General features: G+C 36.5%; 1 protein-coding gene across 2 annotated transcripts in view; it reads right to left on the reverse strand.

Moving 5' to 3' along the window:
- Nucleotides 1–15511, reverse strand: part of LOC120517506 (ephrin type-A receptor 7-like) — a 607868-nt gene extending 592357 nt beyond the window's left edge. For both annotated transcript variants that reach the window (XM_039739879.1, XM_039739880.1), the window contains exon 1: nt 15313–15511. In XM_039739879.1, the coding sequence (XP_039595813.1) occupies nt 15313–15388 (76 nt within the window). In that variant the 5' untranslated portion in view covers nt 15389–15511. The remainder of the gene's footprint in view (nt 1–15312) is intronic.
- Between the last annotated feature and the right edge of the window lie 1086 nt (nt 15512–16597).

Raw genomic sequence — 16597 nt, forward strand, 5'->3', positions numbered from 1 at the left:
CACTGGCTCCCTGTTAACTTGACAATACAATACTAAATACTGCTCATAACAACTCTTTGAGGGCTGAATATTTTTTCCAAAAAAACAATGGTTTCACACAGAAATCAACATAAAACATCTGTTGCTACATGCTGTGGCTGCCAGTTTGTCAAGAATGAGTGGCAGGCGTGCTGCGAGGCTGCCTTTGTGTGGCTGGGACAGCAGCAGCGGCAGTCACGGTTGCAGTGCATTACAATTAGATTTTTTAGTGGCAGTCCTCCCTGGCGAACATTGTCAGTACCACGACTAGCTAGGGACTGATCAGCTGAAGCTGGAACCTCACATTCGTTTTCAAAGACTTATATCAAAATCAAAATCTGACAAGTCATAGTCCAGTTCAAAGATAATAGGCAGGACGTCATCCACGGACTATTTAGATTTTTGCATTTGCTTTGATCTCTCAGCAGATGTCAGTGCCATTTTTGCCATTGTGTGCACCTTGCTACTCACATGAGCGCATGGAATCTCGGTCAAACCAATGAATCTAACTTTCCTCCTAGCAATGAGAGTCCAACATAACAGATGGTTTTGTCACAGTTTACAGTTGATTACCATTGTCAACTCCTCCTTTTGACAAAAGTCGATATCAGCCCTGAAACAGTTAAAAGCTCTCCACAACATCACTGATCTCCTACAGACTGACACTCATCTCGCTCACTCTGATTCTCATCTGCAGCTGTACTTTCTGTACCACACATCAAACTCTGTGCTATGGGAGCTTGAGCGTCTCTCATTGTGCTCCTCAACTCGGGAATTCTCTTCTCTCTCATATACATCAGCTCGATTCAATAACACATTTTAAAACTACCCTCAAAAGTTATCTTTTCAAACTGGCATACCAATTGTGAATTTTGCACTGTTACTGGCAGTTATCTGTTTGTTTGCTAATAACTGCTGTTTGATCGAGAGGGACGGTGGATGCGGAAGTAGGATTAGAGATGGCAGGCGGGGCTCTGTCATGTGTATCCAATGGTCTTAGAGTTGGTGGGCAGGGCTCTGTGAGTTGGCGGGCGTCGCTCTCTGTCTTGCTTGCCTTTAGTTAGAGTTGGCGGGCATGGCTCTCTGTCTTGCTTGCCCTTAGTTAGAGTTGGCGGGCAGGGCTCTGTCGAGCCTATCTCATGGTCTTAGAGTTGGAGGGCGGGGCTCTGTGAGTTGGCAGGCGTGGCTGTCTTGTGTGCGCTCTCTGTCTTGCTTGAGCTCACTGTCTTGCGTGCCCTTAGTGTATTATATACAGTATATAGATACTTAGGAAATATTCAAGTAAGCTACCTATCCATCTATCTGTCTAAACTGCTGTTGTGTTTTCCATTACTAAAATAAGAAACAACCATCTATTTACTATCTGAACACACTATTTTCCATTCCAGTATTGCAAGAAGCTGAAGCCTGTCCATTCAGCACTGTGCACAACACATGAAACAACACTAAACAGGAGATCTTGCTGTCACAAGGTTTACAGACCCACCCTGAGTCACAGCTATCCAAGGAAAACATGTAAGCTACAAACACATGTTGGCTTGGTTTCAAAATAAAGCCAGGCCCATGGGGATATAAGGTAACAACTTTAGCACCTGTGTCACCATGCTGCCAATTTCAGCAAGCCATCCAACTCCTGCCAATTATATATTTCCAAAAGCTAGAGCCTATTCTGGCAGTATCATGTACAAGACAGAATTGTGAATGGGATGCCAGTCTTTTGCAGGGCACACACATGCATACACTCTTAATCACTCCCTCTCAGCCAGTATTGAGACAGAAAATAACCTAATATATTTTTACATGAGAGGAAAGCATGATCCACGGTGAAAACTCTGTACATAGAGTGAGGAGGCTGAAGCTGTTTCCTGGAGGTGTAAGGAAGCAATGTTAACTACTGTGTCATCATGCTGCATGTCTAAAGGAAGCCATTTACCCATTCATTGCCTTAAGCTACTAATCAAATTATAAGATCACTGTGGGCTCTTTCCTTGCAGCATCAAGTACACAACAGAAACCATGCCTGGATGGGAGCCAGCCTTTTGCAGGACACACTCTCTCAAACCAACAATCAGTCATACCAATCCAATTTAGAGTCACCACTCAACCTATCACGTACATGATTGGCATGTGGTAACAAAACTGGAGCACCAGAAGAAAATAAACACAGACATAAAGAGAATGTTCCAACTCCATGCAGTCAACTACCAGTTTTATATTTAAAACCCAGTATCAAGGAGCTTCGGACAGCCAAGCCTAACCAACACTACAACATTAGACCAATTATTAAAATCATTCAGATAAAATACAATATTCTTGAACGTAACTCAAATTCTGAAAAGCAAAATTTGCACAATAAAGTTGTCAATGACAAGTTCCATTACCAAAACTGGCTTTCAAATCATGCATTTATGCTGATGTGTGAGGTGTAACACAGAGAGATATGTGACCTGTAGTCTCAACAACCGTAGAAATTGCAGAAAGTTATACTAGATTAGAGCCACAACATAAATAATTCATAAAGCACAAACACAACTGGAGAAAAATTTTTAGCCTATTACTTCTGTTTATTTTGGAATTTAACCGATTAATAAAGTATCTATCTATCTATCTATCTATCTATCTATCTATCTATCTATCTATCTATCTATCTATCTATCTATCTATCTATCTATCTATCTAACCTTAACCAATATATATATATATATATATATATATATATATATATATATATATATATATATATATATATATATATATATATATATATATATATATATATATATATATATATATATATATATATATATATATATATATTGTGGAACCTGGCCCGGACACAGATAGACGGACATCGTTTGATATCACCACACACACGTTTATTTACAATAAATTTACAATAATAATTGCACAACCCCAGTGCCTCAGCACCAATCACCCCAAAGTCCAGGCCCTCACAATGCCTTTCCTCTCTTCAGGCCGCCTCTTTTCCTCTGCTCCAAGTCTGTCCACTTCTACCCAACTCCAGCCATTGTATGAAGAGAGGCGGCCCCTTTTATACTTCCCGGATGTGCTCCAGGTGCCTCCCAGCAATCTTCCACCGCCACACCTCCGTGTGTCAGAAGTGCTGGCTGTATCCCCAGAAGCACTCTGGGTGTCCCTGCTTCTCTTCCTCCCAGCACTTCCAGGTGTGGCGGAAGTGCTGAGGTCTAGGGTTCCAAAGGCATCGGGGGCACCCCCTGGTGGTGACCATGGGCCCCTACCGGGTTGAGCTTCCCCAAAGCAACCAGGGCAATCGCCCCCTCGTGGTCTGGAGGAGGCACAAGCCCTCCTCTGGTCCTCTTGGGCATCCCGGCTGGGTACCACCTCCAGCCGCGTGCCACAAAAGAGATAGATATATATATATAGAGAGAGAGAGAAAGAGTGAAGAAAGAAGAAGAAGAAAGAAGGGGCTGAGCATTAGTGCTTGTACTCATTTGTATTGAGGTGTGAAATGAGGGAAAAGTGCTGCCCCACAAGAAATAAATGTGTGTTGCCTTGGACTTGTGTCTCTGTGACTGTGTTTGAGCTTAGGGCAGCTGCATGCCCCGGTATCACACTATATATATATATATATATATATATATATATATATATATATATATATATATATATATATATATATATATATATATATATATATATATATATCCACAAAGGGAGAAAAAATTAATCACGTATCACAAAGTAGTTTTTATCCCTGAGCTTTCAACCCTTGCCATGGCCCTTCATCAGAGGATAATGCTTAGACTTACAAGAATCAAAGGCAATATATAGCAAAATTCGTACAACCTTCAGGCAAGAAGCCCTCCAATGTATTAGACGATGGCAAACTGCAGCAATCCATGAAACACACATCTATGAAAAACTCTTCTTCCTCCATAGTTGTATCAGGTATGATGTAACTCTGAAGAGAACACCATCAACAGACACTTGGACATAAATCCAGCATATGCAAATTTAAGAAGAACATGTTCATAATAAACAAAACTTTGCACCTAATAACACCCCCTGATCACACTGACTTAGCCACCTCCCCGCAACTTCATTTTTTCTATATATTGCCTTTGATTCTTGTAAGTCTAAACATTATCCTCTGATGAAGGCCCCTGGCAGGGGTTGAAAGCGCAGGAATAAAAACTACTTTATGATACGTGATTCTTTTTTTTCTCCCTTTGTGGATCTCCAGCTGCAAATATGCAAACCGTATCACAGACCTTCTCTTCCATATATATATATATATATATATATATATATATATATACAGTATATATATACCCAAGGTTATTATAGTTTTGCCTTTTTATATTAGTTTTTATTTCTATATTTTTTCTAACCTTACTTGGAAATTCAGTTTAGTTTTAGTTTTCCTTCATCATGTATTTTTAGTTTTAGTTTAGTTTTTATTTCACAAAGACATTTCTATTTCATTTTTATATATCTTTTAGTGTTAGTAATTATGACATAGAGCTCCTACGGAGTTAAGTTTTGCGTCACAATCAGACAGAACTGTACACTTAACAGATACGAGTTTAATGTTAGTGGAAGCTTACTACACTACATGGTTTACTATCTGGCTTTGTATTTTTCTGATAACAAGCATATTAAAAACTAGATACTGAATATGAACAATTTTACATAATTTTATAAATTTTAAAATGTTATTTCATGAAAATCACAGGGACTTAGGAAGAACAGGGCTCTTAGACTTGAATCAGTGTGCAGACCCCACCTAGCTATATTGGGGGAAACAAAGAAAAACAAACATGTAGTGTCAAGGTTAGGGGCAGAGAGACTTGAATAACCCAACATAAAGGACAGTAAACCCATAATGAGCAGAGCAAGCGCAGGTAATAGGAGTACAGACAGGCATAAAACAAAAGAGACAGCATCTGAGATTAAGAACAATATATACATTATCTAAACCTGTTTATCCAGAGTAGGATCACAACTATTTTCAGAGAGAGAGAAAAACATTGAAAAAGGGAGACAAATATTTAAAAATATAATTCTGCTAATGGATTACTTTCACAATATCAGGTATTTTGAGTTGTTAATATGAACTAAAAACATAAAATAATAAATATTGAATAAATACAAAAACCCATTAGTATGTTTAGTTTTTCATCACTTGGCAGACTCTCTTCGCCTACCTACCTTTGTTTATATTGCTTCATTGTTAAACAATGTTTTTAAAGCAAAAGTGATTGGTCAGCAACAATATGCTGATCTTGTACGATGACCGTCAGTCTCTCGATCAGTGCCGTTTTATTTTCAAAAACCGGGAGTGGTCTCCCCTAGACTTTCTTATGTACTCAGATATGGGGATGGATATTTGAAGAATAAACTGCAAGACAATGATTATATTTTTATATTATATACATTAGGGAACCATCAACAACAAATCAAAACAAATTAATAATACATAGAACAATTATTATAAAAGTAAAGTGGAATAAATCGGACTCTGCAGCTGCATGAATTAAAAAAATGAATAAAAAAATCGATTTTGTGTTCAGGTAAAGTACCACTTCCTGGTGATGGATTTGGCCCAAAAGTTAATACAGAGCAACAACTGTGGTGTAACAACCACATGCCGAATTTCATCCGTCTATCTAGTTGCGTTTTTGAGTTACCGTGTTTACACACACACGCGCGCGCATGCAAAAGCGCGCGCACACACAGAATTCCAAAAAACGGTATTTTTGGACTCTGGGAAGTCTATAACTTAAAGATTCAGCAAAATATCGAGGCCTAATTTTTTCATGATTACTATACTTTCTCTATATTTCGTGTATGAGAAAGTAAAAACGATTTATCCTGTGCAAAGTGACAGGTGAATTGCTGTCAACAAAAAGCAGTCACCTGAGAAATAAACTGAAACGTTACTCACTCGTGATTTTTCTAACCATATGGTAAACGTTTTATTGACCAGCACATTTTGATTTCAGCTATTTGAATTACATCTTGATATACAACAAGCGCAACGAAAGTCGGCACGTAAAACTCTTTCTATTTCACATGCTTTGTGCACCCGCATTCAGCTCGCTCTGTCAGCGCAAATGCTGTGTTAACACCCGCCCTCCGTCAGCCGCCGTTCACTGGATGAATATGTGCGGGCGGCTCGTGGTGGATGACTTTGTTTTAGAGTTCAAACTTACAAGGGTTAAAGAATAACGGCAAGAATATTCATTCAAAAACGAAAACTAAAATTATTTTACTAAATTATTATTTTATTTCAGTTAGTCCTTCCAGCTACTTTAATAGTTTCGTTTAGTTTTAGTTTTTCATTTCGGTTTTGTTAATTATTTTATTTCAGTTTACGAAAATGTTTTTTTAATAATAGTTTCAGTTTTGATTTTAGTTTTCGTTAACTATATTAACCTTGTATACACATACAATATCCTAGTAAGTATCACCAACACCATCTTTAAGTTCTTATTTTCTGCTAGGTTCCACTATGCTCATTTTCAAAACAGTCATGCATCTTTTTTCATATATTAAAAATAGCCCTTTTCAGAAACATCTGGTAAGAATTAATGTTTGCTGCAAAAATAAATCATCTTTCTTAACTCAATCAGAAATAGTAACTCTTTAATTAAAATCTAAATTCTAAATTCAGAATCAAAGAACCTCTCAAGGAGATACTTAAATGAATATCCATTAGGAGAATAAAAGCCACTGCAGCAGACAATTACACAAAACATTCCTGCTTAAAAGCTACCCAAATACAGTATTAGAAAATTACCAAAGCCCACCATAAATAAGAAACTACCAGCGAAACTCAAGCACTATGCAACTAAGGCATTCATTACCATTGTTGATCAAACTGGCAACACAAAGACATATTTCAGCCAAAATAACTAAATGTAAGTTTTCAAAAACAAGAAATCAAGAGAATTCCAGGATATCTTGCCACCTAACAGGGTAGGAGGTGTGTGTGAAATACCACACTGCCCAGGGGTGTAAGGAGGCCTGAAAGGTCTGCTATTACACATGACGCCTACTCTGAATGGCACGACTGCATTAAGGGGAAAGAAAAAAAAAAGAGTACAAATCGCACTTATGAGATGCCACTCTTGCCACCTGTTTTCAGTTTAAAGAGTGCTGATGTAACATGCCAGTTTTTGTGTAAGGATAGCTCAAGCATGAGTGTACTTAGTGAAATGCATCTGGTACAGCTGTAATGCCGAACTTCCTTTATTTAGGATGCCTTAAAATGACAAATTGCTTGAGATCCCCTAATGTTCTGCAAAATCATTTTGATGTCTTCTCTATTTAAACGTGCAAAGATTTTGCTCCATCTGCAATTGAAACACTGCACTTTCATCTAAACTAGACACAGAAAAATCAGCTAAAGTGTTCTGATTGACTAATATATTTTTTAATTATGTAATCACCATATTTCACTACAACCACACAACCACAAACATGTCCTGACAACTGAGTCTTTTCACACAAAGATATCCTATGCCATCTGCTTAGAATTTGCATTTAGAACCCCCAGCTAAACGCACATCTTCAGGCAGCAGTTCTTTCTTTTTCGCACATTTTTTGAACTTTCTTAAAACAAGCACTACACACATTGTGGCTTTAGTGGTTATAGCATCTTTGTCATATCTTTGCCAGTCTTTCTGCACAGATGATTTTCTCATTGGAGGATGATAGGTATTTTGAAAACACAATGTTGGTCTGACTGTCAGGTTTCAAAACAAAAATAAATATATTTGCTTGCATAATTTTTGACATTCTAAAAACTGCTTAATCCCATGCAGGGTCACATTAGACCAAAGCCTATTCTGGAAGTAATAGGTACAAGGTAGAAACCAACCCACAGAAGTTACCAGTCTATCATAGAATCCATGCAGCCATACCAATTGACTTTAATCAGAAGCCCTTCGGTTGAACACAGAGTGATGAGAACTGGAATTTGAATCTTAGATGCTGGATCTGTAAAGTAGCAGCACTAATGACTGTGATACCATGCACTTGTTTACAGTGTTACTAAAAGTCTACAAAAAATATAAAAAAATCTTTGTGAAGATCTGTATATTATAATTTTCTCCATATATGAAATAAAAATTAGCAGGTAATAAATCGTCACAAGCAAAACTGTAGTCAATGGTTAGCAATGTTGCTTACAGCATGAGGGAGTTTGGTTAATAACATTGTCTGAAGTTACTCTCTATGTGAAGCTTGCAAGTTCTCAATATTTTTTGTTTCCTTCTTACTGTTAAGAAATGTATGCATCTATCCAATCTTCTTTTCTTCATTTTAGGGTTACCAAAATTCAGAAGTTACTCCTACAGCATCGTTTGTAAAGAAAGAATCACTTCTGGATGAGATGCCAGTTCATTGCAGGCCACATTCACAAACACAACCACACCAGGCCAGTTAGAACAGAACAAGTACAAAAAATAAGAGGAGACCATCTGGTCTATGTAACTTGCTTCTTTGCTGACTGCTAAGTTCTTCCAATATCTCAATATCTATCCTGATTAATTTTAAAAGTTGCTCTGGTTTCTGCTTCAGATGGCATGTCATGGAGCTTGTTCCTAATTCCCATGAGCTTTAGTGTAAATAAGCACTTCCTAGCTTCCATAATGACAGACATCAAGCAACTTTATATGCATGTCTATCCAATTTGTGTTGAGAAATAGAAGTACCTGGAGAAGAACTCCATGAAGCTTGTGCAAACTCCACACAGCTAGGATTCAAACCTGCATCCTAAGTGCTGGCTGACAGCAGTACTAACCACTTAATCAGTATAAAATAAAGTTAATAAATGGCATGGAAAAATCTTTATATAGCATGCCTTTCGGAATGATTTCATATTAACTCTTACCTTTTTAAATGTTTCTTTGCTCAGGCATGTTTATTGGATAAGAAACCCACTGAACTTAACAACACCTAATAGTTTTATTTACAGAGAGCAGACAAAGCTCCCAGGTCCAAAGGATAAAAATAGAAAAATGATGAATATATGAATACTAACAGAAACACTCTCTTGCTTACTTTGGAGCTGCCTGGCTAACAGAAGCCAGGGAATTTCAAAGGCCTCTTGGTTTCTGTTCAGCTTCATTATGACACTGCTGGCTTTTCATTGCCCAACACAGATGTCACTAATGTTGTTGAAGAAAAATACAAGCATCGTCTCTTTTGGATTCCTCTTGCTTTCAATAGACAATGACAAATTTGTTACAAAACCGATCGTCTTCACAACCCTGTCATTGAACATGTAACCCCCTTCACTCCCACCCTCACATCATGACTGTCTTCTTGAAAATAATTCAAGTGATGGCTTTGAATTAACAAAATCAGAGGGGTAACAGGATCAGCGGAAAAGAAAGCTTTATTTCTGGCCATATACAATCAGCAACTACTCTCCAAAATGATTTCCCCAGTGGGAGACCCTATCTCCTTAAAGTCTCAGTTTAAAAGTCAAGACCACCTCATGGGTGACAACTTGCCCATCAAAAGTCTTGAACTGACAGCTTGAACAGGATGTCAGTCAGGATATGGCAGCACAATATTAATATTAGAAATTCCCTCCAATAAAAAAATTGTGTCAGCGAGTCTCAAAATCCTCCTCCATGAAATAACAAAAGTTAATTTTTCCTGAAAACAACAGTTTGCCTTAAATCAAAAAAGATAGTAATGATGTTCTGTGAAGTATGAACTATATACAGTATCAATATGCCACACAAACATAAGTGTCCACTTAAAAATTAAATAAACAAGCTGAAAGATTCTGCCTTTAAATTGCAGTTTAGTTAAAAAAACCTGAAGTGATTACATATTGATCACAATCTTAAAAGTGCTAGAATTAAATTTTAAATGCCTTAGTATTAACTTGTTAGCATAACATAGAATTAGCATATATTTTTTTTTAAAAACATACAAAAACAAATGTGCCATTAACCTTTAAAATACTGGCTTGTAATTTTTACTTTTGAAATTTATCATCACTTTTAATGCTCAAGCCTGGGAGTTTGTGAGATGTTCATGTTCACAGAGACATCTGTACGCATTTCCTCCATTATGCTTTTAGATGCCCAAATTTGCAAAAATGTGGGGGTGCTTTTTATGTATATGTGAGATTTATGATGGATCGGTCTCCAAATAGTGAGATTCACAACAACTGCATCAAGAGATACATGGAATTTGAAAAACATGTCATTTTATTGCATTAATGCCTCACAATTCGGCAGCACAGTGACAAAGTGGTTAGTGCTGCTGTCTCCTGAATCCAATGTTCTGGGTTCAAATCCCAAATGTAGTCTGTATTGAGCCTGGTGTGGCACATGTGTGCTAGGTTAGTTGGTAATTGTAACTTGGTAATGTGCGTAAGAGTAGTAGGAATGTTGATCCATCAAGGAGTGATTCCTACCTTGTACCCAATGCTTCAAAATGCAACCATCATACACAACAGGAGCCACTAACAATAGAATAGAAGAGGTTCAATATAAGAAACAAAATCATTTCTTGTGTACACAAAAACCAACCATAAATACCCCATATGCAAGAATGTTATGTTGTGTTATAATCACAAAATTATAATTAAATATTTAAATGCTTTCATACAGTGCAATGCTTTCTTACAGTCATCCGTTTTGCATATTTTGAAACAAATGTAGTTTTTTTGTATTACTTTTCTTCATCAACTTGATTAAGAAGTAGCTTATATATTTATATATTACATCTAAATAAACAGCCATTGTGCATTATGTTGATGCTACTTAAGGTCGATTTATCCTTTTTTGAACCTGTTAATCCAGTTTTGTATGAGGGTCATGTTTCAGATGTAATCATATTTCAGCCATAAAATAGTGCAATGCAGGACCCAACCCTAAAGGAGCTACCCGTCCATCTAAAAACGCTCACACACACACACACAATGCCAGCCTCATATGCATATTTATTAAGGGTATATACTGTATGAGAATGACGACTAGAGAAAAACCAGTGAAGACAAAGGGTGAACATGCAACTGTGTAAATGGACAGTGCCAAAGACCACCACCTTACAATATAGTACCCAGTAGTTCATTTGGTTACAAGTAAAAAACATGCAGTTGTTTTCATTTATGATGCTTATTGTATATAAAAGTGAAAATAAAATGTGTGTTCCACATAAGCTTTGGCCCTCTACAACGATATGCTTAGAATAGCAAGATTCAGAAAATGGATTGATGGATTCTTTCCTAAATATTTGAATTTTCTCAGCATATTACCTAGAATTTTAAAAAATTCAACTGCCTCAAAAACCTTCTGGTATGTTGTTGCCCATCACAACTGGATTTCTGTAGCCTCTAGGAATTGGTTTGGCTAAAAGTTTAAATAATAATTTTTTCTGTTTAGAATATTTAGTAAAACACTCCTTGAAAGGTCTCAGCAAATAGGCAAAATGAATAAAAATGTATCCCATACATTATTCCTGCCTTATAAATAATATCAGCAGCTGAAGAAAGCAGGTGTGATGTTCAATCACCTCGGGTAAAGAAATGGCTTATAGATTTATTGGCATAGGAGGTGATCCAAGGTGACTGGCACATATGCAAAACACATATTCCCAGAGGCACTGCAATTGCAAGGATTGCTCTCCATGGTCTTGGAGCATTCTGCTGTTCTTCTGTAACTGGGAGCTGTCGATTCAACTGTTATAATAGTGTAAGCTTTCATGTTGTTTTCAGAGCTTTACAAGTGATGCCATGCCTCTTCCCCGCCCATTCCCCCCACCTTCTTCTCAGTCCCCTGGCCACGTTATCAGTCCAGAGTATATTCACTTTAGGAAATGTCCAACTCTGAGGACTCAGTTGAAAGAAAAAAGAAAAAAAAAAGAAATCCATTATTTCTTTACCTGACACCAGCTGCGCTCTTCATGCATGTTTAGGAAGCAATATCTAAGGGCAGACATTCTGCTCCACTATTCACTGCGATGCAAGGTTATCTGTGCATCACTAACCCTGTCCCCAGTCTGAGCGATTTTGGTTTGAGTGCAATGATTGATATCAGTTGTTTAATACTTGTCTCAGGAGAGAAGTGTGCTCTTCAAGAATAACAACGGCACACTGCCTACTGCTGCTGGTAGACTTAGTTCCAGATTGTGCAAACAATGTACAAGAGATACGGGCTGCTGAGCCAGCTTTAAATGACGTGCCTACTGTATTTAAAATATGTGCCCCTGATCTTTTAGAAGAAACATAAAAATATATTTTTTTTTTCACAAAACAATTAGATCTGCATGACTTTTTCCTCAAGCCAACAATCTTCAGCAAAATCAATTTTGCAGCACTATATTAAATTGCTCAAAAGCAAGGGATCGCATTGTGATGAAGTATTTAGTAAGGCTGCCTTACAGTTCTGGGATTGAAACCTGACCAGGGCACTGCCTATGTGGACTTTGTATGCTCTCCCTGTGTTTATACTGGTTTTCCTCTGCTTACTCTGTTTTTCATTCCTAAGACAAGAATTCTGGATTAGCTGACCTACAATAAACACGCAGCTATGTGCACGAATGTGCCAGTTCCAGGTCTGGTTTCCAGACTCCATACAATGCTGCTGGGTGAGGTACTGGCTCCTTGCAACCCTGAAGTGAATAAGCAAGTCAGGAAAAGGTCAAGTGATTATGAAGCAACAATTTGGAAAGACCTGATCATGAAATAGAGTGCTTCTCATTTCTGTTACAGTACAGGATAATTAAAATATGGATTACATTTAAAACCTAAGAAAGTGCATTAAGACTCAGACCATTTATCCTTTCTGAAACCCACCATCCATGTTATCTCCCTCAGTCTTAAAACACTGTCACCAAAGCAACCTTTTAAAAGGCTGACATTGCACGGCTTTCAGCCCATTTTGAATACCAAACTAAGCTTTTTTTCATATATTACTTAAAAGTACTCTTGACGCCTGTTTCTGAGGGATGTATGATTAAAATCATTGTTCTCTACTCACTTTCTCAATAAAACTATGTAAATCTTTCTACTCTATAGTATGAGTCATTCCAATGTAAAGCCCTAATACTGTACATTCCTTTTAAGTTTTCATTATGTACTGGAAGAGAACAAAAAGTTTTCTTAATTATCTATACAAGGGTTTTATCTTCTATTCATTTTAAAGTTCAATGTCTAAACTAAAATACCATTTATTAAAAATCAGCTGTAAAATCATAAGCAATTTTTCAAACCTTGAAATACAAATTCAAAGGCAGTTCAGTAGCCTACTGAGTTTTTTAACACACAATCTGACAAAAACTCAAAATTACCTTTGTAGCATGTGTTAAAGTGAAAAACATTAACGCTGTCGGTGGTACAGTCACTTATTCAGATTAACGAGCAACCATACAGTATTACTGTGGATGTGGCATAACATGAGATCAAACCTACAATCTCTCTGTCAGAGGCAAAAATGCTGCAGTGGTAAGCGGCGATCAGAAGATGGCAGCTGTCAAGGCTACTCACAAGGTAAAGCAGGGAAAATTGGTCTTTAAAATCAAATCATTACACTACAGTAATTTAACATAAATGAGGTATTATATCTACCGTGAGATGCACTGTACATGTTACTTAAGTGTAGGAGGGAATGTCACAAAAAAGCTTGAAACTTCACAAAATAATGAATGCAGATCAATACAAGTCAAAAGCACAGGGTAAGAGTGTTGGTGATAGGAGAAAAAAGTGGTGAATATTCATACACACACACATATATATTGTATTTTAAAACTTACTTAACTAAAATGGATGTTTCAATTCAAAATGTGCACAGGTAAAACAGTTTAAATGACAAATGTCTAATGTTTTGTTTAAAAATCCCCAGTTTCACTTGCTCAAATATATTTAATTTATTGCAGCTTGGCAAAATTTTAATGTAATACTCTAGATCTTTGAAGGTCTGACAATAGCAAATTCCATGAAGACCGCAGTACCTCATATCATTGGTCAAGAAAAAAGAACTTGCCACATACTGTCAGTTCAATGTCTGTCTTTAAGAAAATGTGTCAGTTTAACGGTGATGTTTTGCTGTTTGTATTATTTTTTTATCAGTATATTCTAAAGTAAATAACTCAGAAAAGTTACAATTTGTGTATTGTAAGCACATTGCCCTGTAAAAATATAATAAAATATACCATATTATTAGAAACATACTATTTATTTTTCATTTTAATATATTACTAGCATACATCTTAACATTTTCTAAACATTTTTCAAGTAAACTTTACACTGTTATGGACGATATAATATGCAGCTTCAAATTGTGTAATGCTACACTTTTGTTTAATACATACTTCAGTAGCTGCTCGTCTTCTCTTTTTAAAAAGTGCACCACGTGATTAATATTTATTAGCATTCACTACATAGACAGATATATACAGACATATTTTATTTTGAAAATCTTGTGTCATTTGTCTTTAATGATATTATTACTATCATTACTATTATCAGATAGAATTCCCAAAATTATACTTCAGTCAAAAATTACATTTCATTTTGACCGCTATGTAAACAAGAAAACATGCACCTCATTCACCATTTCTGCCTTAGCAAATGTGAAGACCTCGCCACTGCATATGCGTTTTAAATGTCAAGCGTGCAAATTAAGAGAACGCACTGTGAATTTCAGCTGAATGTCGGGTTTGGATCTGCACAACGTAAATGCGATGAATGTGCGTGTGAACGGTGGCGCTGTACCTCTATAGCATATAGTATTACAGGCACAGCTCACAGACTGGCGCACCTGACATCGCATATTACAAAGGATGCGCTCAGGTCACCTGAGCCCCCAGGACCATGTGCATAAAGGATTTGTTTGATTTAACTTTTAAAAACTTACTAGGATTACTAAAGAAACAACTGCTTTTACTTCTCAATTTTCAATATTTTTTAAACAAGAAAAAACGACAGTTTCTAGCAAGAATAAATGCGGGACCGTCAACAGTATAAGGTTCTATCTAATATACTGGTACACTATTTAGAAGAGATGACATGACATTGCCATCGCTTTCTTTTCTAAACTTTCAACCTCCAGTCGCTTTCCTAAGGAAACAATGTTGACATCAGGGGGTTCTGCTTTTAGCTGATATACTGTAGCAAAGGAATTAAAAGCTAGTTAGTTACTTACTTCAAAATAGATTGATTCAACTTCTTGTGTTTAACTGCAACCAACTGCTTAACAAACCCCGTTACGCGGCGTGCAGCATGCCACCCCACAACAATATTGGCATTTACACTACAAAACAGAATTTACAAAAGACACCTACCTTCTTCTGTTGTGCAGCATCTTCGTTCCAATAATAAAATCCACGCGACCAATATTACCTTTTTTAAAACCTCCATAATTTAAATGGTAATAATAATTATATTAATAATAACAATAACGTCTCTTCTTTTGGAAACGGTTAATATGCAGCACTCTCACCCTCCCTGCTCATTTCAGATGCTCAGTTCAACTAATTTCACTGCCGAAGCAGCGAAGTGTTGTGTGAAGCGGCTTCTATTCACTCCATAGAAGGTATTCCGGAGGCGGAACCAAAAAGGAGATTGGCACTAAGATTTACGAATAATATCAAAGAGCAGAGCAGATGACGCTTTAGTTCTCCAATAAGAATCTTGAAACGGGTTTGTATTACTCAACAAGTCTCGCCTCTGGCGGTCAGTTTAACTCTTGCTGGCAGGTAATGTACGGGAATCTTCGAAAGCCTCGTTAGATTAAGCTGGCGCCTTTGTGTAGTGTTTTTCGTCTTATAATGGGCTTTTGTCTATAGATTCCTTTTGAAAGAAAGTTACGTGATTAATGACAAGAATCGATTTTTTCAGTCTTTCTCATAAGCTTTACAAATGTTCAACATCTGAAAAGACCTAATAAAATAAAAGAGTTGGTATAGATCAGTGTCGGGATGGATTCTGAATTAACAGTTGCGTAAGCTTCCAAAGAATATTAGGAAAAGATAATAAAAATTAAAGTTCTTAATGGTTTAGTCACCTTGCAGGGTATGATAACCTTCTGCATCTTTTCAATTAAACAAAAAAAAAAAAAAAAAAAGAAAAAAAACTATCATTAAAATTGATGTTGGCATTGGAGATAGATAGATAGATAGATAGATAGATAGATAGATAGATAGATAGATAGATAGATAGATAATGATTTTCCTCTTACTGACCGTAAGTATCTTATAGATAACACATCTGTCTATATTAATGTCAGGCTGCCGTCACTAAACATCAGAATGATGATTTATTTGAAGCCTCTAACTAGCTTAAGATGATAAATCAATATGCCATTGATTTCCTGTTGTCTCTTCTAAGAGAAAAGATAGAAATTGATTTCATATTGCTAACTGGTTGATATGTAAATGATCAGATGTACTATTCTATTTTTGTCTTTCACCTTTTCTTTTAAATATATCAAAATTCCTGCAGCATACTCTCTCTCTCTCTCTCTCTCTAAAAAAGAATATAAATTCATATATACTGTATATTCATATATATATATACAAAGTATATATGAATGTAGAGTTATGACAAAAATATATAAAAAGATCTGAT

This window comes from Polypterus senegalus, chromosome 17 (assembly GCF_016835505.1).
Source record: "Polypterus senegalus isolate Bchr_013 chromosome 17, ASM1683550v1, whole genome shotgun sequence".
In the NCBI taxonomy this organism is placed as follows: Eukaryota; Metazoa; Chordata; class Cladistia; order Polypteriformes; family Polypteridae; genus Polypterus; species Polypterus senegalus.